The sequence below is a fragment of the Erinaceus europaeus genome, chromosome 13, assembly GCF_950295315.1.
Source record: "Erinaceus europaeus chromosome 13, mEriEur2.1, whole genome shotgun sequence".
Classification (NCBI taxonomy): domain Eukaryota; kingdom Metazoa; phylum Chordata; class Mammalia; order Eulipotyphla; family Erinaceidae; genus Erinaceus; species Erinaceus europaeus.
The window spans coordinates 9,023,387-9,043,624 of record NC_080174.1 but is presented as its reverse complement, the minus strand read 5'-3'; the positions used below and the strand labels follow the sequence as shown (position 1 = coordinate 9,043,624).

Sequence of the window (20,238 nt, the reverse complement as noted above, 5' to 3'; positions counted from 1 at the left end):
GGGAGAGAAAGAAAGACACCTGCAGACCTGCTTCACCTCTTGCGAAGCAACTTCCTTTCAGGTGGGAAGCTGGGGGTTCAAACTGGGATCCGTACACCGGTCCTTGTGCTTTGTGTCATGAGAGCTTAACCCACTGTGCTACTGCCCAGCCCCCGCACCCGAGAGTAATATTCTGATTTTCTTAATCACCACTCATAAAAAAATCATTTAAAAAATAAGCAAACACTTAAAAAATCAAAATATATAAATTGTAGGGTCAAGATGTTAGAATAACGGTTCTACAAAAGACCTTCATGGCTGAGGTTCTAACGTCCCCATTTCAATACCTTAAATAAGAAAATAAAAAGATACATAATTACATGTAACCTACAACAGATGACTTTGGAGCTCGGGAGATAGTCCAGATCACAGCACATGTAGGCTTAAGGTCTCAGAGGCCCCAGGTTCAATCCCTGGTATGTTTATATGCCAGAACTGAGCATGGCTCCAGTCCTTCTTTCTCATCTGTAACTCATAAAAATAAATTAAAGAAAAAAAAAACACCTGCTATATTCTTACCTTTAGGTTGCTGGTAATTAGACAAATCGTTCTGCTTTCTATCTTAATGCTTTTCAGCCACCAAGTTGCAGATGCTACCATGACGTCAACCTGACTTCCCTGAGCAGATGACCTCACCAGTATGTCCTGGAACCCCACCTCCCCAGAGCTCTACCCCATGAAGGAAAGATAGGATCAGGCTGGCGGTATGGATCAACCTGTCAACTCCCATGTCCAGCGGAGAAGCAATTACAGATAACAGACTTTATCCCCTTCTGCACACCATAAAGACCTTTGGTCCACGGGGCCAGGTGGTGGTGCACCTGGTTGAGCGCACATGTTACAATGAGCAGGGACCCAGATTCGAGCCCCCAGTCCCCACCTGCAGGGGGAAAGCTTCACAAGTGGTGAAGCATTGCTGCAGGTATCTCTCTGTCTCTCACTCACTCTACCCCTTCCTTCCCTCTTGATTTCTGACTGTCTCTATCCCATAAATAAATAAAGATAATAACATTTTTAAAAAAAAAAAACTTAAAAAAATATATCTTTGGTCCAGCCTCCCAGAGGGATAAAGAATAGCGAAGCTTCCAATGGAGGGGAGGGGATATGGAACTCTGGTGGTGGGAACTGTACCTCTCTTATCCCATAATATTGATAATCATTATTAAATCATTAATAAAAAAATTGAAAAAGATCTTTAAAACACAGATGCCTGCAGGTCTGGGGAGATAACATAATTGTTATGTGAAAAGACTTTCATGCCTGAGACTCTGAGGCCCCAGGTTCAAGCCCCAGCACCATCTCTGAGACACATCTGAGCAAAGCTCTTAGTCAGTAGGTCTACCTGCCTATCTATGTATATCTATCTATCTATCTATCTATCTATCTATCTATCATCTTTCTTTCTCTCTGTCTCCCTCATTAGAATAAATTAATAAAAATATATATATGGCAAAAGGATGATTTCATAGTTGGGCTCCCTGAAGACAAGAAATAAGAAGACAAGAAATAACTTTGAAATAAAGTTTCTAGCGGGAATCTGGTCTGTGTGCAGGGCAGCAATCTCCCCCCTCCAGAGCCACCTGACCCAGGTCTCCTTAGATCACTGGAGCAGGAAAGCCTCCATTTTCCGCTAGAAGGCTGTAAAATTTTTACTTATTCATTTATGAAAGTTAGGGAGAAAGAACCACAGCAAAACTGACACATAATATGCCAGGGATCTAAGTCAAGTCCTCATGTTCAATCCCTTATCTACTTCGCTACCTCCTGAGCTGCATTATTTTATTATTATTATTATTGTTGTTGTTGTTGTAATATAGAGTAATTCTCAGCTCTGGCTTCTGGTGGTACCCAGGATTGAACCCAGGACCTCAGAGTCTCAGGCACGAAAGTCTTTTGCATAATCATCAGGCCATCTTCCCAGCTTGTTAGAAGGCTTTTAAAGTCAGTGCCTGGGACTGCATTGGCGTGCTTTTCTCTGAATCTGTGGGGGTTTCTTGTCCACAGCATTCACACATGCTACTGATAAAGCTCTCATGTGACTGGGGAATAGCTCACCTGAAACAGTGCACCTTACCACACTCCAGAAGACTCAGGTTCAGGGCCCAGCAAGCCCCTGGGAGCACCATACATGAAGGGGTGCTGTGTCGCTCTTGTCTGTCTTTACATGAATTTAAGAGCAACAGAAGCAGTGGAATCACACATGGGCAAGGCTTCTTGAAGTCACACTGCCAAAAAAGTAACAATACATTTCCCTTTTCTTGGGAGGTAATTTGGGTTCCTTTTTGAGAGTATATTGCTCTTTGTTTCTGGGTGGGGGCTGGGAAGCACTGTTTCTGTTAACCAAGAATGGTAAATTCACACTTTCATGACATAAAGCTGACAAAATGATCCCATGGCACACCATGAACACATAAACATTTAATTTCTTTGCTGGCCAGGTGCTTAGGCTGACTTGGAGTGGGGATTAAGTTTTGGCTAGAAAAAAAAAATCAATGGGAGAAAAAGGAGGAGGAAGAGAAAAACAGAACATCACATTGGCACACATGATACTGGGGATCAAATTCAAGACCTGAGGCTATGGGTCCGATGCTTTATGCACTAAACTAACCCCGCCACTCTTGTCCTTATTTTAACTATTTTCTTTTTTTTTTAGCCTTCAGGGTTATTGCTGCGGGCTTGGTGCCTGCACTATGAATCCACTGCTCCTGGTGGCCATTTTTCCATTTTGTATTGGATAGGACAGAGAAAAATTGAGAGGGCTGGAGGAGATAGAGAAAGACACCTGCAGACTTGCTTCACTGCTTCTGAAGCGACCCCCTTGCAGGTGGGGAACGGGAGCCTTGAACCAGGATCTTTGTGCAGGTCCTTGCACTTTGTACTTGGTGTGCTTAACCCGATGTGCTACCAACCAGTCCTTCAATTACGTCTTTAAAGAGTCCACTTCCTAAAGGGAACCTTTTTTCAGGACTAAGAGGATGTAAATTACAACAGCTATTAGGGAATATAGTACTAAGGAAATTCCTCAGGAAATTGAAAAGAAGTTCCATATAATTAGTAAAACACTTGTATTCTATAATCTCACTTTTGGGCATGCAGACAAAGGAACTAAAATCACGATATTGAAGAGATAACCACACTGCAAGATATTAAGAGAAACACTATTCATAGTAATTTTGATGAGGAAATAATACAAATGCCCATTGACAAATGAATGGATAAAAAAAAGTGAGAGAAGAGCAAGCTCCCAGCTAACTTGGTTATAATAATAATGAATTCTTTCCATTTTAAACTCTTACTAAGACCACAGGGAACACTTCCCATTCTCTCTCTCTCTTTTTTTTATGTTGCATTTATTTTCCCTTTTGTTGCCTCCCTTTTTTAAAAATTGTTGTTGTTATTGATGTCATCATTGTTAGATAGAACAGAGAGAAATGGAGAGAGGAGAGGAAGACAGAGAGAGACAGAAAGATAGACACCTGCAGACCTGCTTCACGGCCTGTGAAGCGATTCCCTTGCAGGTGGGGAGCTGGGGGCTGGAACCGGAATCCTTGAGCCGGTCCTCGTGCTTCGTGCCATGTGCGTTTAGCCCACTCTCTTTAAGATTGGTACTTCTCCTAGTCCTGGGACCTCTGGGACTCTGCTCCTATTTCTTGATGTTTCTTCTCTCTGAGGACTTGCCCTGTTATACTGCCTCTGTTGACCTCAACTAAAGAAACACTCTCAGTGCCACCACGCCATGTTATGCTACCATTGACTTGTTATAGTGGATTGTCTCTAGAGACACCAAGCCGGATATGTCAACCTCCCAATTCCTTTACTCTGATGAGCTATTTCCTGGTACATGGGGTTACCTAGTTCTATTTCGGATGGCACGTTTTCTAATACAGTTGCAGGGACTAGATACAAGCTAGGCCCTAAGTACATGTGTACATGTGTCCATAAACAAAGGGCAATTGCCTCAAAGTAAAAGTGCTTAATAGCCCTCTGTGATTAGCCTTAGACTTAATAAGCCTGGCATTCTACGGAACGGCCTAAGAAGGCATCATAAATTCTCTAATCATGTATTTATTACTTAAGCCTAGACACCCTCCTCTCCTACTCCACTTCCCTCGATCATTCTATCTAGAATTAACTATACAGAAGGAAGTAAAAATATTCTCCCATATTCTTTAATCTCTTCTGACAGAGTATCAGCATTATTGTTACCCCTTGATAAGCTTTCAAAGAAACACTATACAACTGGCCAAGAGTTAAACTGGCAACAAATATATATCAAGTAAAGGGCAATTACTGTCCTTATGACAACCTTTATTAGGATCATCAGACAAGTAAATGCAGAGAAACTAGAGGCTGATCAAGACCCCACTAAAATCCTAGCTCTATTTCCTCTCTGACTTGAGGCCAGATTTCATAAACCTCACACCCATTCGGATGCAACAAACAACACTCAGTGCTGCGAGAAAGACAAAGCTCCTCAGATAAAGAATGGACAGAAAAAGCTGGAGAAAGACAAGAGATCAGCTCACTTAGTGACGACCTCTTTAGCCACTGTCAGGCCACCCCATCACCCAGGGTCCTAGACGAGAAATCTTTAGATTCCCACATCGATAATGTGGGCCTAGACCTCTAATAAATCCCTCTCTTGATCTCACTCTCAGGCAGAAGTTGAAAATCAACATCAAAAGAGAAAACACAAGTAGAACCTGAACTGGAATTGGTGTATTGCACCAAAGTAAAAGACTCTGGGGTGTGTGTGTGTGTGTGGGGGGGGGGAAGAATACAGGTCCAAGAAGGATGACAGAGGACCTAGTGGGGGTTCTACTGTTATGTAGAAACCTGAGAAATGTTATGCATGTACAAACTATTGTATTTACTGTCAAATGTAAAACATTAATGCCCCAATAAAGAAATTAAAAATAAAATCCTCCTCTCTACCATCACGGGTCACACCCATAGAGACTGTCATCATAAGCCCTTTTGTAGGCTTCTTCAGGACCATTCCCTCACTATGAATTAGCAATAGTAGGGACTACCCCATTCTCTGAAGAGAGGTTGGGTCATCCTACTCTGCCACTTGAGGAAGACGGGTCCTGAAATGAGTGCAGCCTAGAATGTTCCCAGCTGTGACCATGGACTGTGAGCTCAGACTGACAGGGACTCGGAGGTTACACAGACTCCTGTGCTGTATATGAATAGACATGGACCCTGAGTTAGATCATTGTGGCAAACAGTTAATTGCACACACACACACACACACACACACACACACACACACACATTTTCTAACCAAAGCACTGCTCAGCTCTGGCTTATGGTGGTGAGGAGAATTGAACCTGGGTCTTTGGAGCCTCAGGCATGAAAGTTTCCTTGTATAACCATTATGCTATCTACCCCCCCATTTATATAATTTCTTCAAGTTTGCGAGCAACTCTCTGCCCTATCCCTATTTCCTAATTCTACTCCCAAGTCTGACACTATCTTCCCAGACAATATTTCTTTTTTTAAAATTTTATTTATTTATTATTGGATAGAGACAGAGAGAAATTGAGAAAGGAGGGGAGAAAGAGAGGGAGACAGACAAACACCGGTAGCCCTGCTTCACCACTCATGAAGCCTTCCCCCTACAGGTGGGGGTCAGGGGCTTGAACCCGGGTCCTTGTGCACTGTAATATGTGCACTTAACCAGATGCACCACTACCTGGCCCCTTCCCAGACAATATTTCTAGCCCACCCCCATGTTAAGCTTAAGCAAAGCTTATTAGACATAAATTCCTAGGAACATTTCTAAAATAGACATTCCCAAAATAGACTTCCCTTCACCCTAAGGTCCCTACTTTCATTGGCTCTATTCCCACTTTATGGTTCCTGCTCACTAAATATTTCGTCCTGTTTTCCATCTTACTGCATTTCAGACACCAAGTTGCAGGTGCTACTGTGACTCCATTTTACTTTCCTGGGCAGAAGACCCCATCAATGCTTCCTCACAGGTTGGGGGTATGGATTACCCTGCTAATGTCCACGTCCAAAAGAAAAGCATTTACAGAAGCTAGAACTCCCACCTTCTGTACCCCCCAAAAGTTTTTGTCCATACTCCCAGAGGGGTAAACAATAGAATTTTCCAGTGGAGGGGATGGGACATGAAACTCTGTTGGTGGGGACTGTATGGAATTATACCCCTATTATCTCACAGTCCTGTAAATCAATATGAAACCACTAATAAAAAATTAAGGAAAAAGAAGGAAAACCTGAGGTATCCTTTATATCTATAGATATCTACCTTTTATCCATTCATTTAAACTTGTTTCTATATACATATATACACACATTCAAAGGAATATTATTTAGCCATGAGAAAGAAAATCCTGCCATGTAACAGCATGGGTGACACTGTAGGACACTATTCAAAATGAAACTAGCCGGATGCAAAAAGGCCAGCATTGCTCAATCTTATTGTTGTATGGAATCTGCAAAGGAAAAGAAAGAAGTTGAACCAACAGTAGCAGCTGGATGTGTTTATGTGAGGATGAGGCACAGGGTAGAGGAGAGAAATTGGTCAAAGGATATAAACTCTGCCAGAAGATGATCAATTCTGGAGACATGAAGTCTACAGTGAATAGGGTCAAACATGCTTGACTTTTGCTGAGAGCTCAACTGTCAAAGGTTCTGGCCATACACACAAACACACACACACACACACACACACACACACACACACACACACACACACACACACACACAGAAAATAGAAAATAGAGTAACTATGTGAGGTAACTGTGTTGGTTAGCTTGATTGTGGGAACCCTTTCACAATGTATCTGCACATCCAAAGGACATGTTGCATACTATAAGCAGATACAATCTTTATTCTTTAATCAAATCTCAGTAGAGCTGGGAGCAGGGAAAGACTGGAAATATTGTCCTACTGTGAAGTACTGATCAGATTCAGTACTAAGGCTAAGGCTCTGAGGTTCCAGGTTCTATTCTCAGCACTACCACAAGCCAAAGCTGAGCAGTATTCTGGTTTCTCTTTCTCTCATATAAAATAAGTAAATTATATATATGGTGGGGGGTAGATAACATAATGGTTATGCAAATAAATTCTCATGCCTGAGGCTTTGAAGTCCTAGGTTCAACCCCCCACATTACTATAAACCAGAGGTGATCAGTGCACTGGTTAAAAAAAAAAAAGAAAGAAAGAAATTGAGGGGAGAATGGAGGTCGGGAGGGCAAGAGACAAACAGACACTTGGAGCCCTCCTTCACCTCTCGCAAAGCTTTTCCCTTGCAGATGGGGACCAAGGGCTAGAACCCCGTTATTACACGCTATTAACTAGGTGCACCACCACCTGGCCCCTTATTTGCTTTTTGTTTCTATTCATTTACCCGAGCACTGCTCAGCTCAGGTTTATGGGGATTGAACCTGGGATTTTAGAGCCTCAGCATGAAAATCTCTTTGCATAACCATTATGCTATCTACCCCCACCCTTTTTCTTTTCTTTCCCTTGTACAAAGTATGCCCTCTGCTCTCTTTCTGGATGTGGACATTTTATTAAAGTCAAGTCACAGAACAGGTGAACCACTGTTATCCTTTGGCTTGTTTAGCAGTCTAATCTCTGGGGTCTATGTGATCCAGTCAACATTCATTAATAAATGTCTGAATAAGCAAACCCCCCCCCCCCCCCAGACCAGAGGGGTGAATACTAAATGCCAGGATCTGGAGTAAGGGAAACTAAGAGGGTCATGTGATTTTGGAAGGGGCTGCTGGCAGCAGGGCAGACTGAGTGGGACCTAAGAAGGGTGAGGAATCAACTGTGAAAAGAAAGTGAGTGACAGCACCTCACTGATGAAGAAGCATAGAAAGGATCTTAGGGGCTGGCGGAAAAGCTCACTTGGACAGTGAGCTGCTTTGCCAGGCGCCCGACCCATTTTCAGAGCCAGGCCCCAGTGCATTGCAGGCAGCGTTGGCGCTGTGGCAGCGGCCACTCTTTCACCTGGCAGCATGAGGTTCTGAGTAAGACTCAAAACTTCCACCAATGAGATCTTTCCTTCTTTCTTTCTTTTTTTAAAAATTTATTAATTCCCTTTTGTTGCCTTTTTTTATTGTTGTAGTTATTATTGTTGTTATTGATGTCCGTATTGTTGGATAGGACAGAGAGAAATGGAGAGAGGAGGAGAAGACAGAGAGGGGGAGAGAAAGACAGGCACCTGCACCTGCTTCACCGTCTGTGAAGCGACTCTCTTGCAGGTGGGGGGAACCGGGGGCTCGAACCGGGATCCTTCCGCGGGTCCTTTGCACTTTGCGCCACCTGCGCTTAACCCACAGCGCTACCGCCTGACTCTCTTTCTTTCTTTTTGTAATTTTATAAATTCACCCAGTTTCATTATTATTATTTTTAATTATCAGAGTACTGCTAAACTCTGGCTTATGGTGGTATTGGGGATTGAAACTGGGATCTTTTTTACCTTGTTGAGTGAACAGACCTCTAATATTTACTTAAAACCAAGCAGAGTTCAAAACCCTAAGAAGAGCCTGACTTGCACAAGTTTTCTTTTGGACTTTTTTTTTTTTTGACTCTTGACTCCCTAGGGTCAAATCCTGCCATCATTTCCTTTCCTTCCTTCTCTCCGAGCCAACTTGGGAGAGGCGACAGGCTGCGAACTGCCTGGGGGCAAGAAGGCTGCAGTCTTGGGTGCGGTGGGGTGGCTTCTTCGATACACTCAAACCATTTTGAAAGCCAACGTTTGTCCCGCCTCCATAGGGAACCGTTTACCCTACCCGAAGCCGGACAGAAAGGCATTTTGCTATGCGGCACCTTCTATTTCCTCTAGAGGAGCTGTCGCCTGCACCCTTTCTCTGCAAACAACCTAGAGCAAACCCCCTCCGGCCTTCCTCTCTCCTGGAAGAGAGATGGGTGCACTGCAGATCTGGGGCGCCCCGGGCTCCCGCCGCCCAGGCCCGTGCACGCACTGTGTGTCCCCCCCCACCTCACCCCCGGGATTCACCCACCGCGGGCATTTCCCGCACCGAGCTGCAGGCTGGCTGCACGCGTGCTTCCGGGGTCCCCTGCTTTTGTTTCTCATGCCTCCCCCCCGCCGCCTTTGCGAGGCAGTTCAAAAGGCCTGGGTGGGTGGCGAGATCAACGCGTGTCTAACTTTCCCCCGGGCTGCCGCTAAGCCCGCAGGCCTCGCCCGGCACAAAGTTGTTGCAAAGCCCCGCAGCCGGGAGCCCGCAGGGACGGCGGGCGCAGCGATGGCTCCCGGGGCCGCCTGGTGGGGACAGCCGGGCTTTCCCGAGGTCTCCGCAGCGGCCGCCGGGAGGGGGCGGGGGAGGCCGGCGCTCGCGCCCGCAGGGCCCCGGCGCCGAGAAGGGGTGAGGGTGGAGGGGCGGGGGGGTGTCTCGGAGCCCCGCCGGCGGCCGCCGCCTCGACGCGGCGACGCTCTGGCCCGCGCGCGCGCGCTCACGCTCGCACTCGCTGGTGCCCGCGCCCGCCCGGGACCCGCGCACGCGCGCTCACGCTGGCTGGTGCCCGCGCATGCGCGCTCACGCTCGCTGGTGCCCGCCCGGGGCCCGCGCGCGGTCGCGTCGCCAGGGGGCGCGCTGGTCGGCGGCGCCGAGCTGCGAGCTGCGCGGCCCGACTCGCGGCCGCCATATTGGATGCCGCAGCCGCCGCTGCCGGCGCTTCCTCGTCCGTCTCCGCCGCGCGCGGCGGGATCCTGCGGCCCGAGCGGCGGGCGGGGGAGGTGAAACCGGCGCCGGTCCAGGGAGCGGGGTGGCGGAGACGGGGGAGAGAGAGAGAGAGAGAGAGAAAGAAAGAAAGAAAGAGAAGCCCGAGTCCGGGGCGGACGACCGCGGAGTCCGGAGACAGCGAGCCGGGCGGTCGGCGTGGCCCCTCCCCGCCCGCGGCCCGCCCGCTCCGGCCGCCCGCCCGCTCCGCCCTCGCGGCCATGCCGGGGCCCCGCCGGCCCTGAGGGAGCCCGGCCGCGCCCGTGCCCGCCGGGGCGCCCCTGCTCCTGCTCCTCCTCCTCCCCCGCCGCCCCCGATCGCTCTCCCCACCCCGCGCCCTCCGCCGCCGCCGCCTCTTCCGCCGCCGCCGCGCCGCCAACATGGAGGCCGTGAAGACCTTCAACAGCGAGGTTGGTGTCGCCGCCCCGCCGCGCGGGGGGCTGCGGAGGGCGCGGGGGCGGGTGCGGGGTGGGCGCGGGGGTGGGTGCGGGGACGGGCGCGGGGACGGGCGCGGGGACGGGCCCACCTTGGGGTGCGGGTGCGCTTCCGGGGGGAGGGGCGTCTCCCCGGAGCCTGGGGGGGGGAGGGGGCGGCGGGGTGGGGTCCCCGCCCGGGAGTCGTGTCTGTGTGTGTCTGTGTGTCCCCCTTCTCCCCCCCCCTCCCGTCCCTCCCGCCACCGCACACACATCGGGTCTCTCCGGCCCGCCCACCTCTCTCCCGCCCTCCTCTCCTCCTCTCCTCTCCTCCCTCCCCTCTCTCCCTCCTTCCCTCCTTCCCCGCGGCTGGCGGGGAGGTTCTCGGGGTTCCCACACCCCGCTCCTGTCCCCCCCCGCCGGCCCGCAGACCTTCCCGGTGTGTGTGTGTTTGCGGGGGGGCTTCCGGGGTGCTGCGGTGGGTGCCGGGGGTCTGCGGGCGGGGGGCCCATCTGCTGCTCATCCCTCCCCCTCCCCCCAAAAAAACCCCAACAAATTCTCATCCCGGGACAGAAAGAACGGGGGGGGGGAGAGAGACAGAGACAGAGACAGACAGAGACAAGGGGGGGGGGGCGTGGGGCTCACCCCGCGGCAGGCCAGGGCACCCCGAGTCTCTCACCATTTCTCTGATTTTTAAAAAAATTTTATTGTGGGGGGGGGGAGGGTTGCTGCTTCAGTTGCAAGAGGTGAAGAGGGTAAACTTCCTTTTAGAGGAATTAGGTTATTTGTTTCATGAGAGAGAGCGCTTCATCTCTGTCTCTGCCTCTGTCTCTCTAACCCACCCACCCCACCAGCAGAATAGAATGGCCCTAAGCCTTGTTGTACAGTCTCAGGGGAAGAACTGTTTATTTCTTGATTTATTTATGTGATTTCCCTCCCCCATTTTTTTTTTTTTTGGGGGGGGTGACCTTTAGACGTGGAAGTGCTCGCAGAAGTGCCAATAGGTTCGATTGGCAAACATCTTCCCTCTTAAAAAAAAAATTAAGTGTCCCTGGTGTAGTGGTGGGCTGCTTACTCCAGAGAGGGCTTTTTTTTTTTTTTGAAAAGCTTTTTTTTTTTTTTTTTTAAATAATAATCTCCTCTTGTCTTTTGTCTTTCTCTTTCTGACCTCCCTGTTTTTGTTTTTGTTTTTTTTTTTTGGGGGGGGAGTTAAGCAGAGAGGCGAGGCTCTAAGTTCGATAACATGTCGTGTGCTTTGGACTCTGCTTATTGGAGCAGGCAGCCGGCCCCGAAGTGTTTGGTGAAAGCAGCTCTTACGTAAAGCATTTTCGTTCTTTCTTCTCTTTCTTTCTTTCTTTTTTTTTTTTTGAGTACTGGATTTTCCTTTTCTTCCCCCTCCCACTGGCCTTCATCTGGACCAGTTGGCCTGCAGGCCGCTGCTCTGGTTTTGTTTATAAATTCACAGCTGATTATCTGGGGCAAACCTGTAAGATGGGGTCCCGCCCCCACAGCATGGCCAGAATCAATGATTCTTTATGTTTCATTGAGTTACTAGTCTCACCACAGTCAGCTTTATAGTAGCCTTTTTCCTTGCTACACTTTTTTTTTTTTTAGTTTAAAAAAAAAAAAAAAAACCCAGCCATTTCCGTTTTCACTAGTTACTTTATCCCCGCCAAGGGATGGGCTTCCCAACGTGTGCCCTCCCCGCTGAGCCCTCACTGTCACTCCAGTAGGTAGCTAGGTGCTTGAGATTCGCTGTGGTATTTCCATAGCAGTGAAGGTAGCACTTTTGTTTACCACCAGTTGATTCCGGAGACCTTAAGTATCTTAACCCCCCTCCCCCGCCCCCTTTATTTACTAAGATGTTCAAACTTTTATGTTGGAAAGTGAGATCACCTAAAAAAATACTAGTTCAGATTCAGAATTGAGGGAGGGAATACATTCAGAGATTCAGGAAAATAAACTTGTGTTTGTTTAAACAAAACCATAACTTGGTTAGATTTTTTTTTTTTAATTTTGGATAGTTTGTATAAATGTTTACAACCCTTGCTGCTGTAGTAAAGTTTTTGCTGTTGCAAATAAGCATACAGTCCAGTGAGGAATTTTTTCCATTAAATCATTTGTTGTTGCACTCTCTCCTTGTTTCTCAGAATTAAATGGGGAAAGTCATGTGCCGTGAAGTACAGAAATGAAGGAATCCGAGTTACAGGCTTGGGAGAAAATGTTCTAGGATGTTTACTCACACTGAATCTGTCTTTTCTAAAAATATTTATTTACTTTAATATGAGAGAGGGAAGGAGATAGGTAGACAGACGCCAGACCACTGCTCAGCTCTGGCTTATGGTGGTGTTGGGGATTGAACCTATGACTTCATAGCATTATCCTGAGTGAACCCATCAAAACTTTCTATGCCAAATATATGTCAGGAAAGCATTGGCTTTTCAAGTAATTCCCATTGCTTTGTAGGACACCAGCACTGAGCTATAGGCATGAGTTAATACTTTCATCAATTTTTCTTTTGCTTCACTTGAAATGTTTAAGTTATACAATGTTTGGGGTGGGGGAGATACCATAACAGTTTACAAACAGACTCTCATGTCTGAGGCTCCAAAGTCCCAGGTTCAGTCCCCCACACCACCATAAGCCAGAGCTGAGCAGTGTTCTGGTGTTTCTGTGTCTCTATCTGCATCTCTCTCAAAAATAAAATAAATAAAATATTAAAAAAATATATACAATGTTTGGCTTTAATGGCTTGCTAATTCTCAGGCTTTTTCAAGATCCTTCCAACAGGTTAGCTTGGAAATAGGAATGCGGCAGAGGCTTTAAAAAGAGGGGGGGTGAGGGAGGGAGGGGGGGGGAGGAAGAGGACATCAGGGCTTCACGTAGGATGCCAGGAATTGAGCTCAGGGCCTCGTGCTTGAGAGTCCAGTGCTTTATCCATCGCACGTCCTTCTGGGCCCCATGTGCCAGAGTTTTGAGGTTAAGAATCTTTTTAATTTGCAGGCCTTGGGTGAATTTTAGTCTGACAGTCCCTGACCTTGTATAGGATATGTAGGAGTTAAGGTGGGTCTGTCTGCCCCTTGGAATACGGTGACCTGCCCACCCTATGTTCAAAGTCACTGTCAGAAGATCTGATTTATGTGAAAAATCCCTTTTAAATACGGAGTTCAATAAGACTGAAGTTCAGGAATCGCTGTAAGCGCTCACTGTGGCAGAACCACAAGTTCTTAGCTCAGGAATCGCTCACTGTGGCAAACCACACGCTCTAGTTCGATGACATTTTGCTGAGAGGTTAATCCCATGAATATGTTTACTGTAAAGGCAAGGGTCCCCCCCTCCATTTTGGAATATGACTCCCTAATTGTGGATATTTCACCCGAGCAGTTAGTCCCGGGAGAATTGTCACCCCAAGGTTTTACTACAGTCTCTGCTGTAAGGTGGGCCGCTTACTCTTCCCTTGGTGCAGCCTCAGCTTGGTCAGTCTGCGGGACTGTGGGTGATCGCTGGGACGCAGCCTTTCTCCAGAGTCTGCTGCAGTGTTGGGGTACTTGTGCTCCCGTGTTTGGTTTTGGAAAGAGGTGAAGGAGATTGGCAGTGCACGACACTTCCCTTTAGAAAATTGTAACTAAACTGAAGGGAACACCTTCACAGTATAGGAATTCTTTCAAATAATATATGGAATAGCTGTTCTGCAGTGAGTGTGCTTAAACAAAAGAGAGGTGCAGGTTTACTGTTGTCATGCATGCGTCAGAAAGCTAACAAATCCTGAACACAGATAACAATGGTCATTGATAGTGAGTTGCACTCCTAGTTATTTTTGTCCCGCCCCCCATGTGTTTCTCTTGCTATTCTGAACAGACCTACTGGGTAGATCTAGGACCAGATATGTAGGCATGACACGAAATGGGAAAATGCAATTTAATTTTGTGGTTTATAAGTTGAGGGCTTTCGTACTACCCATTTTTTTAGCATTTTTTTAAAAAAATCAAAATACCTAAGTTTTTGATGGCTTTTTAATTTTATTTTTATTTTACACATACATTTCTTAATGTAGAGAAGCCACATTTCATGCAGAGTAGAGTCACACATGGTTAGTAGTTTTGTATAGAGTTTACCAGAACAGAAATTTGAAGACCACTGTGCTTATCAGTCTGTTCCTGAAGAGGGAGTGGGGAAGGATGACATCCTTTTTTTTTTGCCTCCAGGGTTATTGCTGGGCCTTGGTGGAATTCACTGCTCCTGGAGGCCATTTTTTCCCCCTTTTGTTACCCTTGTTTATCTTTGTTGTCATTATTGTTGCTACTGCTGTCATTGTTGTTGTTGGATGGGACAGAGAAAAATCGAGAGGGGGGGGAGAGAAAGACACCTGCAGACCTATCTGCTTGTGAGGCGACTCCCCCGCAGGTGGGGAGCCAGGAGCTCAAACCCGGATCCTTGAGCTGGTCCTTGTGCTTCGCACCGTGTGCACTTAACCTGCTGCGATAGCGCCAGGGGCCTTAATTTTTTTTCTTTAGGATTCTTTTTGCTAGATAGCTTACTCTTTAACCTGTTTCAAGATACAGACTTTCTAGGTCACTTTAGCACCCAGTACATTTTCCTGTTGCGTGCGTTGTCTTTGATGTCGCGAGTGAAATGTCTACATTCCACTCTAGTTCCAGTTTGTAGTCCAGTTGTGAATTGACCTCCCTATAGGGCTTCAGATATTTCTCCAGTATCTGTACCAACTAAGGGTAGAGGGAACAATGAGAACATGGAGTTTGTTTTCAGTTTGTTTGTTTCTCCCTGTATGACTCAGGGAAGGGAATCTCTGAAGGGACATTTAAAAATTTTTTTATCTAGCCTGGATCCACTCTATCTAGCCGACCCCTTTTCTTTTCTGTTTTATCTTTCCAGTGGGGATTTTGGCTGTTGTATCAATCAGGCTATCTTTTTGTTTGTCTCCTCCCTGTGAAAATCCCTTAAAGGTTTAGCAGACTGTACTCGGTGCTCTTGCCAGACAGGAAGCTTTCACTTCAGACCCTCCCTTGCGCCCACCCCCCAGCCCCCTTTGCCCTGTTTCTCAGACCAGGGGGTTCTCATCCTTAGTGCTGTTGGGCTGGGTAGCTGCCTGTTTCCTAGAGCATCTCAGGCTTCTTCCCCGAAGATGCCGCTGTTGTAACTAACGATGAATGTCTCTGGACATTACTAAATGTTCTTTGGGGGCGAAATTGACCTTCATTGAGAATCACTGACTACATTTCCTCTTCAGCCACTCTGTAGTTTCCTTTCTAGTAATCACAACAATTTTAAGCACTTAGCCTTAGTCTTTGCCAGACTATAAGCCCTGTGAGGAGTCACATTGTAGCTTTGCTGCATGACTTTTGTACCTCACACAGAACTTCTACTGCATAGTATATGTTTAGTGATCTTACTTAAATTAATGGATGGGTAATCTATTTGGTAGCTGAATAATCTGGAGCAGGGTAGCTAATATTTCTGGACATTTGTTTTTATGAAATAAGTGAGTGGTTGTTGGAAGAGTCTTTGACTAAAGACAAATTAATTTCTTGCAGGACAGTATGTAAAAAGCATTCTTTTGAATGTCATTTTGTGGCACTGTAGGAGTGCAGAGTATGAGATGGGAGCATTGTCTGCCTAAAGATCATATTAATGAGAGAAAGCAACAACGCCAGACAGCAGTGCTGGGGATCCACTATGGGCCTCATGCCTTAGGATCCATCACTCTTCCCCTTGAGTCACCTTCGGGGCCACTAGATGGAAGTGTTCAAATCAAAATCTTGTTTATCATTTGTAATTTCTGGGGGCCAGGTGGTGGCACACCTGGTTAAGCGCTCATGTTACAGTGCATAAGAACCCAGGTTCAAGCCCTTGGTCCCCTCACCTGCCGGGGGAAAGCTTCACGAGTGGTGAAGCAGGGTTGTAGGTGTCTCTCTGTCTCCTTATCTATCTCCCCCTCCCATCTCAATTGCTCTTGTTTCTATCCGGCAGTAATAATAGTAAAAGAATTTATAAAAAATTTTTAATTTATTTCTGTGAGAGGGAGCAAAGTGAAGGAGGGATTCTAACGAAGATCCCAGCTAGGTTAAATCCATTCTGAGTTTTATATAGTAGTTATGCTCTATTTTCAAATCATTTTTTTTTTTTTGTTCACTTTAAATCAACATTCGATAAAAATTTGCCAACATTTTTTAAAAAGAGTACTGGGATAATTGAAATCAGTCGTGGTTTTTTTTGTTGTTGTTGTTAACTAAATTTTTTTCTTAAAGATTTTTTTCATGATAAAGAAGTTGGTAATAATGAAATTATGGTCTGAATCATTTAAGATTAAATAGAGGAGTTTTTTGGAAAGATGGAGATAGGTGTAAATACATATGTCTACATGTCAACTATTTTCTTTTATAGTGGCATTGAATGTGTTACAGTATTTCTCAGTTTTGGCAGTTAGGGAACATCTATCTGTTCCTTAATCTCCTGAGAATAGTTGTGTTTTATAAACACATGCTCCTTCTTTAGAAGGGATAGAGTTGGCTTCTGCATGGAATTCCAGAAAGCTCTTTCTAGGGCCAGTTTTGCTGCTGGTGGACAACTTCTACCTTATAATGGTGTGACAGAATGTGACAGAATGTAATCAACCTTGACCTTGAGCACTTGCTGAGCTCCTGAACTGCTGCAGAGCTCCCTTGTATCTGGTTATGTTTTCTCAACATCTCTCTCTACTCCTCTCTCTCAGGATTGTGCCTCTACTCCTGCTTGTACAGACTGCTTTTCCAGCAGCATGGACACAAGAAGCATAGTAAGATGATTATAACCCACATAAGGCAGGCCCTTTGGAAAATATTAGGTTTAAGTTAGTAATGAAAATGATGTTTTGGTTATCTGGGCAGTGCTCGGGAAGCAGAATGAAGTTGTCACATATATGAGGACGTGTAGGGAGTGAGTTGACTGTATCATCATTAAAAATATGTTCAGTGAGAGAAAGTACTATGTATGCATGATAGTGAGCACAAGTCTTGTTGCTTTTACTTGCTTTTGGCTTCACCCAAATTGACTGCATTTTTCCTAAAAGAATCTTACATGCCAGTGGCAAATTATTGTATTTGATGCCTGGGAACAAGATACATCTTATATTTTGAGGAAGTTCTTCAAACTATAAGATGACAAATTGGCAGATATACTGTAAGAATGGAGAAGTAGATCAAATTGTAGATTTTCTAGTTACAGAGGAACAGATTATGGTAGCTGTACTGTGAGATAAATGCTGATGAGAAATGTTTCTATGGTTTGATGTCTTAGCTGAGTTAATCTTACTTAAGTTTGATGATAGAAATGATGCATTTTCTCTCTCTGGTTCTTATTTTATGCATTAATTTCATTTTTCTAATTTTGCATTACAAGAGTTTCTTATATGACCATATTTTAAACTCAAGGGAGGGGGTGTAAATGTAATGTAGGAATGTTGACATTGCTCTATCTAATCAGATTGGAAACTATATATTATTTGCTCATTTTTAAGACACAGTTATGCATATTAGGCTGATATATGCCAGATTTAAAAGAAATAATTCTGCGACTTAATACCTAGACTTAAAAGGCCCAGGATTTCAGTTTTCCATTCATTTAGCCAGTACTTAGTGCTTAATCATGTGCCAGGCATTTTGTCATCTGCTGGGCTACAGTTGTAAACAAGAGAAGCAAAAAACACGCCCTCTTGGAGCTTATGTGCCTATAAACTCTTCTTTCATCAGCTGTGCACCCAGCATGCTTGTGGCAGAGTTGGTGAGTCTGGGCAGGCATGGCTGACTCTTGGGTTGCTTCTCGCTGCAAACTGGCTTGGTTGCAGCACTTGCCTCCAGACTCAGCTCTGCCTGGCCCATCATTCTCAGCACGTTGCCTCTCTATGAATTCAGCATTTACCGGATTGCTCATCTGCTCTTCAAAATAAAGTTTGAGCAAGCAGACTTAATTTAAACACAAGCATGATCTTATTTTTTTTATCACTGGGAAAATAAGTTGAGCATTTCATATGAAATGGTTGATTGTATTTAAAAAAAAAAATCTCCACTTGGTATTGTTATAACTATTTTTTATACAGGTTTAAAAAGGATGTTTCCTTTTGTCAGTGAGATACAGTTTTCATGAGAAAAGTTCTTTTAAAAATTTGTGAATTGGTTACCAGAATTTTTGGATTCAGAAGAAAAGATTATTTTTCAAAACAAATCTTCTTGATTTAAGTATGTGAAAATTTTGGTTGCTTTTTATAAACACTGATTTTTGAAGTGATGAGAGTTCTCAGCATTCATAAGTAGCTAGCGACTGAAGAATGTAACAGTCTGGATGATGTGCTTTAGTGAAAGGTTTTAGGAATGTTATGAAGGTTTTGTGTGCTGGGTCACAAAATTTGTATCTCCAGGAATACATATAATAAATAATAATATGTCATATATGTCTATTAAGCCTTAACGGTTAATTCATTTCTAGTTTATCCCTTTAGTTATGTCTTGATACTATAAAGTTTTATGTTAAAACATTATTTGAGTTTATGGAAATGTTTGAGGTGTGTGGATAAAGTTCGTAAAATTAAAAATATTTACTTTTCTCCCCCATCACACGCTGAATGAATTAAAATTCGTACTAACCAAAATATCTGATAGAACAAATGTCTAGTTTTTGTCGCAGGTGTTGGCTAAGACTGAGGGGAAAAAAAAAAAGGTCTGCAGTATGTTTTTTTCAAATATTTGTTTAAAAGTGAGACACTTTATATGTGTGGTGTTTTATGCTTTCCCCCAACTATCACCATGTTTCAAAGTATTTATGAGAAAAGTAGGCTAGCTGTGACCCTCACTGGACAGATGAAACTTGAGAGCCATCGGTGTGATCTCCCACCTGCCTCCCAACCCCAGGCGAGCATAACTATAAGAGCTGAGACTAGAAGAACTCAGGTCTTCACCTCTACTGTAGGACCCCCCCCCATAAAGGAAACGTTTTCCTTAGCCGCTTTTGTTCTAGGTTAATTTATTTTTAAAAAATATTTACTTATTCCCCTTTGTTGCCCTTGTTGTTGTTGTTGTTGTTGTTGTTATTGATGTCATCGTTGTTGGATAGGGCAGAGAGAAATGCAGAGAGGAGGGGAAGACGGGGAGAGAAAGAGAAAGAGAGACAAGACACCTGCAGACCTGCTTCACCGCTTGTGAAGCGACTCCCCTACAGGTGGGGAGCTAGGGGCTGGAACCAGGCTCCTTATGCCATTGTTCTAGGTTAATGAGAAACATTAACATTATTAACATCTGTTAATGAGAAAGAAAGTGAACCGGAGCTTCACTTTGGCACCCGCATTGCCAGGGGTTGCACTTAAGCTTGGGAATCCAACACTGCCTGCCTCCCTGACTGCCATGGCTTTCCCACTGTTCCTTTCACCCACATACTATGCATATGTAAATGGGCATTATCTCTTACTCTTTTTAAATTTTATTTAATGACTTTAGATTTGTGTAAGCTTCAAGAATGATAATTTTGTATATTTTATCTAGTTTTCTATGTGTCATGTTAACCATATTTGCTGACTTTCCACACACATTCATAGCCTTTTTCCTGAACATTTTGAGAATAAATGAAACCTCATGGTGCCTTCTACTTTTTAGTAACTGTGTTCTCTTTTTTAAAAGTATTTATTTTCCCTTTTGTTGCCCTTGCTGTAATTATTATTGTTGTCATTGATGTCGTCGTCATTGGATAGGACAGAGAGAAATGGAGAGAGGAGGGGAAGACAGAGAGGGGGAGAGTAAGATAGACACCTGCAGACCTGCTTCACCGCCTGTGAAGCGACTCCCCTGCAGGTGGGGAGCCGGGGGCTCAAACCGGGATCCTTATGTGGGTCCTTGGGCTTTGTGCCACCTGCGCTTAGCCCGCTGTGCTACCGCCCGACCCCCAGTAACTATTTTTTAAAAGCAGGAGCATTTTCTTCTAACCACAGTGCAGTGATCAAAATCACGAAGCTACTCTGGCATCATGTAACTGTCTGCAGCCCTCATTTAGATTTCAGTAATGTTTTTAATATCGATAGAAAA

The 20,238-nt window shown here is 45.0% G+C and overlaps 1 protein-coding gene and 1 long non-coding RNA gene across 9 annotated transcripts in view; one reads left to right on the top strand and one right to left on the bottom strand.

The window, feature by feature from the left end:
- Positions 1 to 375: 375 nt before the first annotated feature.
- LOC132542654 (uncharacterized) lies at positions 376 to 10,330 on the bottom strand. 2 transcript variants are annotated; one of them, XR_009553619.1, is made up of 3 exons: positions 10,288 to 10,330; positions 2,095 to 2,264; positions 376 to 1,677 (listed from the first exon to the last, which is right to left on the bottom strand). It is a non-coding gene; the product is annotated as an uncharacterized LOC132542654 (long non-coding RNA). The 2 variants fall into 2 exon arrangements; XR_009553618.1 differs by lacking the exon at positions 10,288 to 10,330 and having other exon boundaries at positions 2,095 to 2,899.
- Positions 9,678 to 20,238, top strand: part of SCAF8 (SR-related CTD associated factor 8) — a 153,745-nt gene continuing 143,184 nt past the window's right edge. For 3 of the 7 annotated variants that reach the window (XM_060205293.1, XM_060205292.1, XM_060205294.1), the window contains exons 1-2: positions 9,689 to 10,171; positions 16,905 to 16,967. In XM_060205293.1, coding sequence (XP_060061276.1) covers positions 10,142 to 10,171; positions 16,905 to 16,967 — 93 coding nt within the window. In that variant the 5' untranslated portion in view covers positions 9,689 to 10,141. Of the gene's footprint in view, positions 10,172 to 16,904; positions 16,968 to 20,238 lie in introns of all 7 variants that reach the window. The other 4 variants (XM_060205296.1, XM_060205291.1, XM_060205297.1 and 1 more) reach the window with 3 other exon arrangements.